At 37.9% G+C, this 14941-nt stretch overlaps 1 protein-coding gene across 3 annotated transcripts in view; it reads left to right on the top strand.

The window, feature by feature from the left end:
* Nucleotides 1-12160, top strand: part of LOC106061355 (GTP-binding protein Di-Ras2-like) — a 32797-nt gene extending 20637 nt beyond the window's left edge. For all 3 annotated transcript variants that reach the window (XM_056029225.1, XM_013219469.2, XM_013219462.2), the window contains exons 2-4: nucleotides 4213-4393; nucleotides 6963-7133; nucleotides 7618-12160. In XM_056029225.1, the coding sequence (XP_055885200.1) occupies nucleotides 4322-4393; nucleotides 6963-7133; nucleotides 7618-8076 (702 nt within the window). In that variant the 5' untranslated portion in view covers nucleotides 4213-4321 and the 3' untranslated portion in view covers nucleotides 8077-12160. The remainder of the gene's footprint in view (nucleotides 1-4212; nucleotides 4394-6962; nucleotides 7134-7617) is intronic.
* The last annotated feature ends 2781 nt before the right edge of the window (nucleotides 12161-14941 follow it).

Raw genomic sequence — 14941 nt, 5'->3', positions numbered from 1 at the left:
GTGAGAAATTATGTAAAGTTCTATTCACACATTTTTGAAGTAACAACACAGGCCTATTCATTCGTTACAAACTGGGCTTAATTACGGTCAGGATAGATAGATGTTCTTAGTACAAACAAAAGATGATTCCATATTACATGTGTTGAATAAGAAGAGACGTGGCAAGGATATCAGGTCTATTGAGCCTTTATCAATGATCAGAGGCGCTTCCAAGACGTCATATCCTATTTAATGGGATGTGTTTGATGGAAAGCAGTAGAGTAACTTGTATCTAACTAAAACAAGTTGATCCTCTCTTGCGCATAGTAGGCATTTAATGGGACATAAGACTACAGGTAGTCGTTATTTAATTGATGGTTTCAAGTAGATTATCAACCGGGCACGTAATTCCGAAAAGTTTGATAAATTTCACTTTCATTTTTTTTTAATCCTTGATACGGTCTGTGGGCTTTTTCAGTGCACGGACTAAAGCTTTGGAATTCACTCTCAGACAGACAACATGCTACTCTACATTCATATATTAAACATAGATGAATAGAAGCACCAGGGACCAAGTTTTTAAGAGAGAAAGTAGTGAATTAAAATGCTACGAAAATAAGGGAATGCTCGAACCAGTGACTCTGGAAACGACACCACCGCCTAGCGATAACGCACTAAGCGAACTTAACCTCTAGACCATCGGAATGTCCAAATAAAACATTCTTCTGGTCCAGAGTCATTTCGCCCGTATGCAAATATCGAGCCTCGGCCGGCGCATTCCCTTATTTTCGTAGCATTTTAATTCACTACTTTCTCTCTTAAAAACTTGGTCCCTGGTGCTTCTATTCATCTATGTTTAATATGTGTATGTATCACATTTGTTTCAGCACCTAGCTTCAACTCTATATATACGTACACTATATTCAAGAAGAACATTAAGACCTACCTGTTTAAAACTTTTTTGGATTAGTTTGGCATTTCAGCGCTCGTGTTTGTGTTTGTAATGTTATCACAGCGCCTTGAGCCTACAATTTGTTTGTTAACTGCTCTCTATAAATAAAGTTATTATTATTATTATATTTTGTGTGCGTTTAGTCCTTGGATATAGAAATATTCAGGTTGGCCCAAAAGTAGGTTTGCAGTTATTACACTACCTTTTATATGGTTGAAGTTACTTGCTTAGTAATAGGCCCTGCCCTACTAAAGGGGGAGGGGGGATTCTCAAATTTGGACCCTCCCCCTTTTTCCTCCTACCTTAGATACGCCTCTGGATTCTGCTTTCATAGACTAAGTTAAATAGGAGCTATTAATTCTTGGCACTCATGTATTTTTTTAAAAATGATTTCTGGGGAAATTATAATAGGATTGGACTGTCATCGTCGCTTTTCATTGTCAGAGCCACATTTATGACAAAAATGTTAAAAAGACGAAAAAAAAATCAGTCTGCTCTCACGTTGATTGTCACGTGACGCGAATCTAATACAACAAATATCAATGGATAACTATATTAGATTAGTCCTTCTTGGCAATAGTACTATAGAGTCTAAATTTAGGCCTTCATCTAGCAAAGTATAGAGTAGATTTACATCTAGCAATAGTATAGAGTCTAGATTTACATCTAGTGCTAGACGTCTTTTGTTATATAGGCTATATCTTTTTTTTTAAATGTGCGATTGATTACATATAAGATATAGATCTATATATGTCTTGTAGTTCGGTCTCATTGACTTACGATACTTTTTGTTTTTTAATCTGACTTTGCCCGCCTTCTAGCGGCTAACAATTATCGTCTGCTCGGAGATTGATAGAAAAAAAGAAAAGGTAAAAATTGGTGGACGGATGCAAAATGTCTGGAATTACATTTCGCTCCAGTTTTTCCCCCCCTCTTTTCCTCTCCGATTAATGACAGGGTGGTCAAGCTGGCGGACTCCTGGGGAATAAAAAAAAAAAAAAGAAGCAGAAACAATAGAGTACCGTAGTCTGATTTCCCCCACTCCCCATTTTAACTTCAGAATACTTTTGTAAGGGATATAAATCAGTTGACTTTTGAGTTGGGAGTAGTTTTTTTTTTAAGGTCAAAAATATTTTTTTTATATGGAGGCCCCCCCCCCTACTTTTTAAATGAAAAACTAATGTGGAGGTAATTTTATTTTTTTTTTACTTTCGTTGGGGCAGCATGGAAACAATTTCCGAAGTAGGCCTACACCCTCCCCCAATGGTAAGCCTACACAAAGATGGAGCATTGCTATAGGCATAAATTTTGCATAAATGGTGCGCTGTACGAAAACAATTTAAAAAAAAAATAATCCAAGGGTACCAAATATATCATTGTAGGAATAGATCTAGGAGAAGCGGAGATATTCATTTTTTAAAGGTCCAAAATTAATTACACAGTAATTTATGCAGTAGCGTGGCTTCTGTGTACTAGTGGCTAAGTTTGTCCCCAAAAATTCTCAAATAATCTGTATTTTTAGCGGCCCCATAGGATAGATCCTCTTTCAATGGCAGGCCATTCTTTTATGTTGTCTCCCCATCGCTTTCTCTGTCTACCTTTTCTTCCTTTTCCTGGTACTATTTACATGTATGATACATACATCTCAATATTGTAAGATTCATTTCCCTTTTCTATATCAAACAAAATTAGTTAATCCCCTCTATTTATGCATGACGCGTAGGACGTAATCATCTTCTTTTTTTGAAGTAACGTCTGTATTATATAAGATAAGATAAGATTTAATTTGTTAATTTTTAGCGGCCCCCGAAAGGGGAAAAGACGCTATTAGTTTTGTGTGGAATGTCTGTCCGCCCCGTTTAGATCTCGTAAACTAGGAAAGATAGTGAAAATCCGACATCATAATATTTTAGGCAATTCAAAGTTCTGATGCAACGGCTACGTTTTTCTTTTCTGAAAGCGGAAAATCTAATTTTTTAAATCACTTATATGCAAGCATTTTTTTTTTTTGAGAATTTGAATAAGAGATTGACCCTTTACAAAACAATTAGAGCAATTATATACTCATTATAAGACATTAGTTAGGCCAGGTTCACATCTAACTTCACATTCACTTTCACCTATCCTTTGGTCTGTGGAAAGCTGGGGCACCACACAAGATCCATCAACCTTCTTTCTCCATTCTTCTCTGTCATTTGTCTTTGATAGAATTTCATTCTGATGTTCTTTCTGAAAATATTGAAACCTGCCTTTTTAGCTGCCTGGGTGGACCACTTCGGGGGCCGATTTTAAGTTTGTGTCTCCACACAAACTGTCTTTGTAACCATCTAAAATCGTGTTTTGCTAGGTACATTGAATACCTGTACAAAGTTACAACTTGATACGAGAATGGGAAGTGGGAGAAATAACGTGTTTAATGTTTGTACCAGACAGACAGACGGAGTGAGTTGATATAAGCTTGGTAAGAAAACTGGTATGGCGTGGTTAACAAAATTCTCCTTTCAGTCTTTGCGATCTATAGGGCATATGATGTATAGATGTTTTTTTTTTTTTGATGCCCTACAGTTAACAAGGATGTCATGTGGCCAGCAAAACGACGCCTTTACTTTTCCCCAACTAAATGTCAGGTATCCATTAGAGCTGGGTGAGCTCAGAGGCGCCCTTAAGATCCCAAAATAAAAAAAAAGAAAGTTTTCACTAGGATTCTAGCCCGGGACCTTCAGTTCGGAAACCGAGCCCTTTACAAATTAACCACTGCGTTAGTATTATATGGTTTCCGCAAACTAATATTTTCAGGCTATAGTCCGATGGTTCAATAACCAAGCTAAGCCGGGGAATCATGAAATGTAAATAAACGAAACAAAAACTCACTTTATAAAATTGAACACGTTAACGTCTCCTAATAAATATAAACACTCAATATTTCATGTCAGTAAACACAATGTAAATGAACTGTAAGAAATACAAATCAACACGAAGAACAAAACCCGAAGTTTACAATTTACTTGTACATATAACCCTCCCCTTTCCAATGTCAGAATATTTCGAGAATTTCCTGGATGCTCGTTATTACGACGTTAAAAATTATTGTTATTTCCCTTGTGCTATTTTTACCTTGACACGTTATACTACGTTATAACCACCCCCGAACTGAACTAGAAATTGTTTCTCAATTCTTCTGGTGAACTTTTGTTATTTAATTACCAAGGAAGCTATACAGAAGATCTGCGTCAACTTTGGCTTGAATTTTAAAGCAAATCTTTTTATTTTGTATTTTTCAGAGCCCCCAGTAAGTTTCGGTCTTGACACTTCCACTATGTTCGTCTCGTGGCTTCGCATAGGCTCTCGTCTCTTTCAGTTCTGAGGAGCAGAGTGAGAGGCTGAGACACCATGGCCGCCTCGGGGAGAGCGATACGGTCAAACTCCAAGAGCACGGGCATGAACGTCAACACTGACATAGAGGTGAGTTTACTCGTTGAGCTACTCAGTCAATTCTACAAATATTATGCTACACTGCTTCAGTACTAGCATAGTGATATGTTAAAGCAGTAGGCCACTGGTTCAGTACTAGCATAGTGATATGTTAAAGCAGTAGGCCACTGGTTCAGTACTAGCATAGGGATATGTTAAAGCAGTAGGCCACTGGTTCAGTACTAGCATAGGGATATGTTAAAGCAGTAGGCCACTGGTTCAGTAGGCCTACTAGAATAGTGATATGTTAAAGCAGCAGACCACTGGTTCAGTACTAGCATAGGGATATGTTAAAGCAGTAGGCCACTGGTTCAGTAGGCCTACTAGAATAGTGATATGTTAAAGCAGTAGGCCACTGGTTCAGTACTAGCATAGGGATATGTTAAAGCAGTAGGCCACTGGTTCAGTACTAGCATAGGGATATGTTAAAGCAGTAGGCCACTGGTTCAGTACTAGCATAGGGATATGTTAAAGCAGTAGGCCACTGGTTCAGTACTAGCATAGGGATATGTTAAAGCAGTAGGCCACTGGTTCAGTACTAGCATAGGGATATGTTAAACCATGAGACCACTGCTTCAGTACTAGCATAGTGATATGTTAAACCATTAGACCACTGCTTCAATACTAGCATAGTGATATGTTAAACCATTAGACCACTGCTTCAATACTAGCATAGTGATATGTTAAACCATGAGACCACTGCTTCAGTACTAGCATAGTGATATGTTAAACCATGAGACCACTGCTTCAGTACTAGCATAGTGATATGTTAAACCATGAGACCACTGCTTCAGTACTAGCATAGTGATATGTTAAACCATTAGACCACTGCTTCAGTACTAGCATAGTGATATGTTAAACCATGAGACCACTGCTTCAGTACTAGCATAGGGATATGTTAAACCATGAGACCACTGCTTCAGTACTAGCATAGTGATATGTTAAACCATTAGACCAGTGTTTCCCAAACGTTTTCCACAATGGAACACTTCGCACATTCTGATTATTTAGCGGAACACTTTGCTTATTTTGGGGGGGGGGAGAAATTAATTCACGTGGGGGCCTACCAGTTAATTATTCCAGTAGCTCATGTAGGCCTAATTCAGGCCTCGCGGAACAATAGAGTTCCGCGGAACTCATTTTTGGGAAACACTGCATTAGACCATTGCATCAATACATGCATGTCGCGTAGGACGTAATCATCTTCTTTTTTTTTGAAGTAACGTCTGTATTGTATATAAATGACAAGTCATGCCATTAGACCACTGCATCAGTAGCCTAAAACCTTGGTCATAAGTTATACCATTAGACCACTGCATCATTACTAACATGGTGATAAAAAAAAAGACCATTAGATCAGTGGCTCTCAAACTGTGGTCTGCAGATCCCCAGGGGTATGGGGGTCCGCAGAAAGAAGAAAATTACTAATAACTTCTTCGCTACAAGCCTAAACCAAAGACATTCTTCACTTCGATATTCCAGGAAGGCTCGTTAGCCATTGCCATCGTTTTCAGGAAATCTCCGAATTCAAACCTCTGCTGCCTTGCAGCTATACCTAATCGTGGGAAAGGCTTCGAGGATTAACCCTGACGAAAAATCAGGAGCCGGCAATCCTTAGGCAATTTGCAGCACTCAGTGCTACACCCTGGCAGAGCCTGCGACGCCGTTGATCCAAACTGTATCGGCTCTTGTCACTCTTTTTGGATACACCAGCTTCGTGGACAGTGGGAACTGATGTGTTGGCGACATCGTTCAGATCACACCTAATGCCCAGGCATTCATCTCGTTTTTAATGAGACGATCTTTAGTCGCTTCACGACTGAAGGAGGCCATAAAAAACAACAAAAAAAACACGATATGATATTAAAACTTGTAATAGACCGGCTTTATTTATAAAACTTTCGCTATTGATTTGAAAAAAAAAATATGTTGATAACGAGAGATAATTATGTGTTTTTCTATTTTTGGTTTCCTGTTCCTTTATGTTTGTACCGATATAGTAGGCCTAGTGTTTGTACCGATGAAGTAGGCCTAGTGTTTGTACCGATGTAGTAGGCCTAGTGTTTGTACCGATGTAGTAGGCCTAGTGTTTGTACCGATGTAGTAGGCCTAGTGTTTGTACCGATGTAGTAGGCCTAGTGTTTGTACCTATGTAACGATGTAGTAGGTCTAGTGTTTGTACCGATGTAGTAGGCCTAGTGTTTGTACCGATGTAGTAGGCCTAGTGTTTGTACCGATGTAGTAGGCCTAGTGTTTGTACCGATGTAGTAGGCCTAGTGTTTGTACCTATGTAACGATGTAGTAGGCCTAGTGTTTGTACCGATGTAGTAGGTCTAGTGTTTGTACCGATGTAGTAGGCCTAGTGTTTGTACCGATGTAGTAGGCCTAGTGTTTGTACCGATGTAGTAGGCCTAGTGTTTGTACCGATGTAGTAGGCCTAGTGTTTGTACCGATGTAGTAGGCCTAGTGTTTGTACCGATGAAGTAGGCCTAGTGTTTGTACCGATGTAGTAGGCCTAGTGTTTGTATCGATGATTTTTTCTTCCCAATACACATTTCAGATCCCTAAAGACCGCTCTGTTCGTCTGAGAGTCATGCCAGAGCAGTCCAACGATTATCGAGTGGTTGTGTTTGGTGCAGGGGGCGTTGGGAAAAGTTCGTTAGTGCTTCGGTTTGTGAAGGGGACCTTCCGAGAGAACTACATCCCCACAATAGAGGACACTTATAGACAGGTGAGTCCCTTGAATATACAATTGTGAACATTTACATTAGGGAAGTGAGTTGAACCAAAAAGTTAATAGGAGATCCTTGCAATCTTATATGCGTAGACCCTAAAACCAAGTTTGTAATAGAAAATGCTTCATGAACATCGTTGCAGTGCCGGCTCTAAGAATGCAACAACGAGATAATGCATGACTTTTGTGGCGGACACTTTTAAAGTTAAAAACTTTAATGTAATTAAACTTCCTTTGAATGCATTTTTATTTATCGTTGCTAAGGACAATTTATATAAAGATGTATTGGGACAATTCGATAGATTTATACATGACACACAGGAACCATTTAGTTGATTTATATTTAGACCCACGGGTACATGGGATAAATCTGGTAAAAAAAGACACGATGTGAAACCTTATTACTAGGTCTAATTAGTTAAAAATTAGAGACATAAGTAGATCTAAGCAGTTTTATATTTCATCTTTCATGTCCTTTCAGGTGATCAGCTGCAATAAACAAGTTTGCACTCTTCAGATAACTGACACCACTGGCAGTCATCAGTTTCCCGCCATGCAACGCCTGTCAATTTCCAAAGGTCATGCCTTTATATTAGTGTATTCAATATCTAGCCGCCAGTCACTGGAGGAACTCAAACCTATTAGGGACGAAATCGTGGAGATGAAAGGTGACATTGAAGGCATTCCCGTGATGCTTGTGGGTAATAAGTGTGACGATGTGAATCGCGAGTGTTCTATACAGGAAGGGGCGGAGTTAGCCAAGCGCTGGAACTGTGCATTCTTGGAGACATCGGCCAAGACGAACCATAACGTCAAAGAACTCTTTCAAGAGCTGCTGCAGTTAGAAAAACGCCGGGCCGTCAGCCTGCAGCTGGAAACCAATAAATCCAAGTCACAGAAGCGTAGAGACAAATTAAAGGGAAAGTGTGCTTTGATGTGAAACTGTGTGCTGTGCATGCTGGTCGAGCTAGTTGTGAAGTAAATAGTGTATTATATATTGTTAGAAGTTTTTAGTGATACGAAGCTGTGGGATATCGTTCTCCAAGATCAGCTTGGTCATACGCTGCTAGAGACATCCTAATATTTTTTTGTGTTTCATGTGATACCAAATGGAGTATACATTTGTGATGTGAAGGGCTGTAATGCATACTTAAACTCGTGTATATTTATACTGTATATACTATGTAGCTGGTTGCACTGGGCTGTGACATTGTATCCTCCAGAGATAGTTGAGCGCTATGCGATGCACTGTGAATCAGAGTGATAACCTTGACCTCAGTGGATCTGTAATGCATGCAGTGTCGCTTGGTGCAAGGCTTTCGGGGTAGTAGATTGTGCGTACATGGTGTGAAACTAGATGGCGGAAAATTCAACGGAATATTCTTAGACGTTATTGCTGTGTGGTGACACTGGTAGTTTACAAAGTAGGATAATGAAGATGAATTTCAGCTCAGACGACTGGAGTGTCTACAGTCTGTCAAAACTATTGACGTCTGCCAGGAGTGTCTACGGCTGTACTTAACTCTGTAGTCTATAAGCCAGGAGTGTCTAGACATGAAACTGCAGGCATATAATTTTATAACAAGAATAACAATTCTAAGCTCTAAAATTATCATAGGCGGAGTTAATTTTAAAAAAATAGAGGGTAGATCATAGCGCACTCAGAATTTTTTTTTCTTATGTGACATATACCACAATAGCATACCTATCAATTCGTAAACAAAATACAATACAATCCATGAACTGCACACTAACCCATTCCTAAACGGATTACAAACAAATTCATGAACAGAACACTTACCAATTTCTAAACGGATTACAAATTCATTAATAGAACTCTTAACAGTTCCTAAACGTAATGGAGACATATTCATGAACCGAACGTCTACGAACTTCTAAATGGATTACACATATATTCATGAACATAACATATACCAATTCGTATACGGAATACACTAATACCTTTCAGTTGCTTCATTTATTCTCCCGAATTTCTTTTAAAAAAAAAAAAGAATTCTTCTAGCTGTCTTGTTGCCTTGGTAAAATACATAGCCCAAAATTCTAAACTGTGCTTTTAATTTATTTTCCATATTGAATTTTTATGGTAATTTTCTATGCATTAGAACTTGAGACTTTTTATTTACCTTTTGGTTTCATTTTGATTTCAAGGGGACATGACATACGTCTATTAATTCTTCTGACAGAATCACACAGCTCCACAATAAATAGAACTAAAGCTCGCACATTAGAAATTCCCTTCACTTAGAGACCTGGTGGAGTGCCGTGGCTGAGTGGTTAAGCATTGGCTTCTGACCTGGATCCTGGGTTCCAATCTCGGTGTATTCTGGGATTTTGAATTTCAGGATTTTTAGGGCACCCCTGAGACCACCCCACTCTAATTGTACCTGACTTTAATTGGGGAAAGTAAAGGCGATTGGTCGTTGTGCTGGCCACATGACACCCTGCTTGTTAACCATAAACCAAAGAAACAAGACCTAAACACTATATGCCTTATAGATCCCAAGGTCTGAAAGGGAACTTTACCAGAGCTGGTAGTCTTTGGGGCAAAGTATGTAAATCTTATTCATAAGTTCAACACTGAACGTCACGTGGTCAGCAAAATGTCCGTCCGACTTTAGTTTCCTCCTCAAGTGTTAGATCTCTCAGAGAGACGGGTGTATTCAGGAACAGTGTACAAATCCTGAATTCAAAATCCCAAACTTTAACCAGATTTGAACTCGAGACGCTGGGTTAGGAAGTCAGGCACATATGAAGTATGTGTGTGTGACAATTTATTTAACTTGCGATCACCCATCCTCCGAAGATAGTCCGTGATGAGAATGATAAGTGAAGTGTACACATTTGGCTTACCTTGAAAACATTTCGTTGTGGGAAGGGGAGGTTTAATTAAATATCAAACATCAAATTTAGCTTGAAGTTGATTAAAACAAAATTACCTTGCTGAATAGATTTAGATCTTTGAATAGATTTAGATCTTTGAATAGATTTAGATCTTTCGGTAATATGTGGCCTTCTACAAGTTATTGATTGATATATAAAAAGTAAAGTTTCCCTTTCAGACCTTGCGATCGGGCAGATAATCCAAAGGTCATCTGTTTCTTTGGCCAACGGTTAACGAGGTTGTCCTGTGGCCAGCACAACGACCAACCACCATTACTTTTCCCCAACTGTACACAGCGGCGTCTTAAAAATCCCGAAATTCCAGTCTACACCGAGATTGGAGCCCGGCACCCCCTCGGTTTGGGATCCAAGCGCTTTACCACTCTGCCACCACAAGCCCATTGATTGATATAATTCTCTCTTGTAACATTTATGAAAGACATTAACGTTACTGACGAGAAAAAAATGAAAGTGCATCGTAAACACGAACTTTTCTATTTCCTGAACAATTCATTGTCACAATTTCATCAGCTTTAGGAACATTTGACAAATTAATAACTTAATGCTTTATCAATATCTCGGCACACCCCCCTCCTCCTCCTTTTTTTTTTTCTCTCTCTCTTTCTCTCTGTATAGGCCTATATGGAGATTTTCATGCTTGGCGGGAAATCTATAAATAGCAAGCTTTGGGTGTATCCGGTGTACAAGCTAAAGGAGGTGTTAATGTGCAATGTGTTTTCAAGGTCGAGGGCATAGATTTATATATTATATATAGTATATACAGTATATATAAGTCTATGGTCGAGGGATATTATTTGTGCACTTTAGATCTAAGTTTATCAAATCTTCTATTTCTAAGTTTTAGATCTAGTCGGCAAATTTTAAATTCAATTTTGCGTTCTTGATATTGTTTAGTTCATTGCGAGAATCTCCACTAGTCCTATTTATGAGTGTTTGTGTGTATCTCCAACACTCTGATTTAAGTAGGACTAAGGGGAGCCCCCTTCACTTTTTCAAAAGCTTTAATTTAAAAAAAAAATATTTTGTTCTTGGCCTTTGTGTTTTAGTCAAAAATTTTGTTCTTGGGTTTGTGGAGGGTAAAGTAAGGCCTTGGCTTGACGCGCCGCGTAAATCCGGTGCTGCATTAATAGATCACGAACACGGAGCACGCTACAAGCGGACACTTCTCAATAACCACGACAGTGTTACCAACTGTAAGATTGAAAGTAGTGTCGGTAAAATGGGGGGAGGGGGAGTAGAATATAAACTCGAAAGGAAAAAGAAAACAAACTAAAAGTTTCTGACCCGTCCAAATTAAGATATTTCTTTTAAATCTCTATTGTGGGGGGGGGGGCATTCAGCTTTTACCTCCCTTAAATCCAGCCCTGCACGTGTGAGGTAATCCTTGAACTCATGGGCGTAGCAAGGATTTTTTTTTTTTTTTTTGGGGGGGGGGGGAGCATAATTAATCTCTATTACATTCTGACCCTTCATTCTTTCGGAAGACGTTTATTGTACCCTAGAATAGGTTCTTCTTGGAGTTAGTGGGACAATTGTAGACCCCTTGCCCTTGCCAGCAAGCCCCGCCGCCAATTTTAAGCATTATTTCCGGTATTGAAAGCCTACAAAAAGCATATTCTGAGGTATCTACAGTGTATAATCCAAGCACCTTTTACGGTATTGAAAGCCAACCAAATGCATATTCTGAGGTATCCTGCTATTAAAAAGTTTTGTTTCAAAAACCTTATGTGCTATTCTTACTAACGTAGATACTCCCGCGTCGTTCAGTGCATTGGGCGACAAGCTGCTCACTGGCAATGTCTGAAGTCTCTTCCCAACTGCTCTGAGGACCTCCATGAAAGTGTGGCGCCAAGTTGTAGGCCTACTAGGATGTCCCTGTTTGTGCTTTCCTCGTAATGGCCTACATGCCATTCAACTCTTATTATGCGTGATTCTTTTAGTCGGAGAACATGCCCCGCAAACCTCATTCGTCTTAGCCATCTTTGTTTAGCCACTTTTAGTGTTTTTCAATTTAGGTAGATGACTATTCGCTGCACTTTATTCATGGAACCCAGCCACTGATAGAAATGTGTAACCTCTCTTGGCTGCGCTCTTGGAATTAGGTAACTGTAGTTTGCTTTAGATTTTATATCGAAAAGTTTTATCGCCAAAATCATTCTTTCGGGGGGGGGGGGGTAAACTAAAAACTTTGTGGAGTTTTGAGCTTCAAACCCCGCTGAATGGTGTGGGGGGGGGGGGTTAAACTCAAAACCCCCTATGGCTACGATTATAGAATTTTTAGTGTGTCATTTGCTTTTTTATATTGAAGAGGTGGTTTTTAGCCTTAAACCCCCCCCCCTGGCTACGCCCATGCTTGAGCTGTGTGTTGTAGCCACATAGGTACTGAAATTATTGAGACCGAACACGTAGCCAACTAATTGGAAAATAATCGAAGTGGCTGACGCCCGCATATTTATAGATCTCGATATTTTAGCTAAATGCCAGCAGACGATGTTTCTGGTAAATTAGGTCGAGATATTCTCTTACTTTAGCCTATGTTTGTAAATTCTAATGAAATAGCCAAATAACATGTGATGGAGCTTTATGAATCCAGTCGGTTTTGTTGACATGTAACCATGGCTACTTTTATTCGCCTTTATAATGAAACATTCTAACATTGCTTCTGCTTCGTTATGTATTAGGGAAAGAAATTAAAAGGAAAAAAGAAACAACACACAACTAAATAGAGGGGGGGGGAGTTATCTTTTAATGAATGGACATTCAAACACTGCTACTACGTGTATAAAAGGATGTTTTGCTTTTTTCCCCCCACCACTTTTGTTTATCTCTTGGTTTATTTTCTCTTTCAATGAAGAAAAAAAAAAGCATTCGCTGCAGTTTAAAATGCTGCTGACGTCATAATTTAAAAGCTTGAATTTTTTTTATTTGTGAAAGAACCCAGTTTTGTGATAGTTCTGTTTGGGTTAATGAACTAGATCTAGATTTTTCTTTTATCATTCTGGATAACAATGTGTTGAGTTTATAATACATAAATTATGCTGTTTGCATGCGTAGAAAAACCAAGCACCAGAAACTTTTTTTTTAGTACTATTATAGATGTAGATTTCTAATTGAATATTAGATTATAGAAACTGTTTATGTACAGAAAGATGAAAGCAATATTTTATCGTGATAATTGTATGCTTTGTTTTCAGCGAAAAAAAAATTTACACGGAAAATGCAGCTGTTCTCACACTTTGCAAAGTCATGAATGAATACAAAAAGGGTTAGAAATAATACATTTGGAAAATGTACCAAATAGATTCTAGGTCAGTGACCACGAAACTAGTGCAATAATTTTATGTTAAAACGTCCAAATATCATATAATGTAACTTTTTGTAAGCCTAACTGCCTAAGTGATTAAAACTTAGATCTAGCTTTACATTGGCTAGCTGCTTCTGTCTATATGGACTACAACTTGATTAGGAAAAAAATTCTAACAAGAAAAACATAGTCTACGTCTTAAAGTTGCCCTATTTAAAGGCTTCTCTTACAACCTTATTTTTGTAGTTGAGTACGAAAGGGAAAATGAGGTATACGTGTTTATTTATGAGGGGGGGGGGAGCTTTTTAAGCCATCCAGTTATATAATACTGGTCCTACATGTAGGCCTACAGTATAGTTTTAAAACGTTAAAATTGCACAAGATTTGTTTAAAATTGTATGTTAAAGCTCAAGTTGCATTTAGGAAAGTTTTGGTGTGGAGAAGAAAAGAAAAAAGGGAGTATAAATGTATACATTCTCAGTCATTCTGCAATGCAACACACTGTAGTTTCTGGAGTTTAAAAAGATATTTAGCAGTGAATGGATAGTATTCCTATACTTACTTTCTTTTTATACAACCTATTTATCCATGAGATTCACAAGCATTGACATGTTTTGTTTGTACAAGACTTGCTCTGATTTGTTCATACACCTTTTGTTCTAAATTATTAAATTATTTTCTTGGTTTTGTTTCGTAAAATTACTTGTACAGAGATATTGAAGACGACAAAATCTGAGAGAAATATATTTAGTTTTAACAATGTGTTTTCAGGGACCATGGTTTGTGATATTTTTAATGGCCAGAGAAGTTTACAAAAGTGTGATCAATAGCAAGCTGCTTGCACAATACCTGAGAAAATTACTGTAAGCTGAACACAGAAAAAAAGAATGATATCAATAACTAGAAAAGGATTGTAAATAAACTTTTGTAGCTTGATCTAAGCCTTAACTTAATTAATTGGAACAAAAAAAAAACAAACAACTAAGGCCTATTAATATCAACTTTGAATTCAGGTTTTGCTAATATTATATAACCCTTGGCAACAGTGTTATTAAACCACATTTTATTACGCATAATATTTAACTGTGATATGATATTGAGCATATTTGTAAAATTGTCTTAAATATTTAAAACAATATCAGACTTACAATAATATGTATTTGTTTTTAATTTTTGTTGTTTTTTTGTTATGAAGATTTCTTTTCTTAAAAACATGAACGTGGATATACACTCACACAGAGATTTTATTAAAATTTGATTGAGTCTTCAGTTTAAGTCAAGTTTTTTGTAGATCTTTTGTGGAGAGATCTGCCAAGACCTCTTGCCATTATTAAAATAAGCAGATTTATTGGAGAATTGATTACATTAGCTGTTGTGCAATAAATATAATTATGAATTATGTTTTGTTGTAGTTAGACTAAATGTAAATTAATCAAAGGGGCCTCTAATTTCTACTTGTTGATGTAAACACAGTCAAATTTCATGTTACCAGAAAATTGTATCATCCAACCTGTCACTCTGTAATCTTCTTTTAACCATTGGTTTGATAAACAGCCTAAATTGGCACCATCTGCCATGT

Source organism: Biomphalaria glabrata, chromosome 5, assembly GCF_947242115.1.
Source record: "Biomphalaria glabrata chromosome 5, xgBioGlab47.1, whole genome shotgun sequence".
NCBI classification, from domain to species: Eukaryota; Metazoa; Mollusca; class Gastropoda; family Planorbidae; genus Biomphalaria; species Biomphalaria glabrata.
Note: the sequence above shows the minus strand (reverse complement) of the source record. Positions and strands in the feature narration are given on the sequence as shown.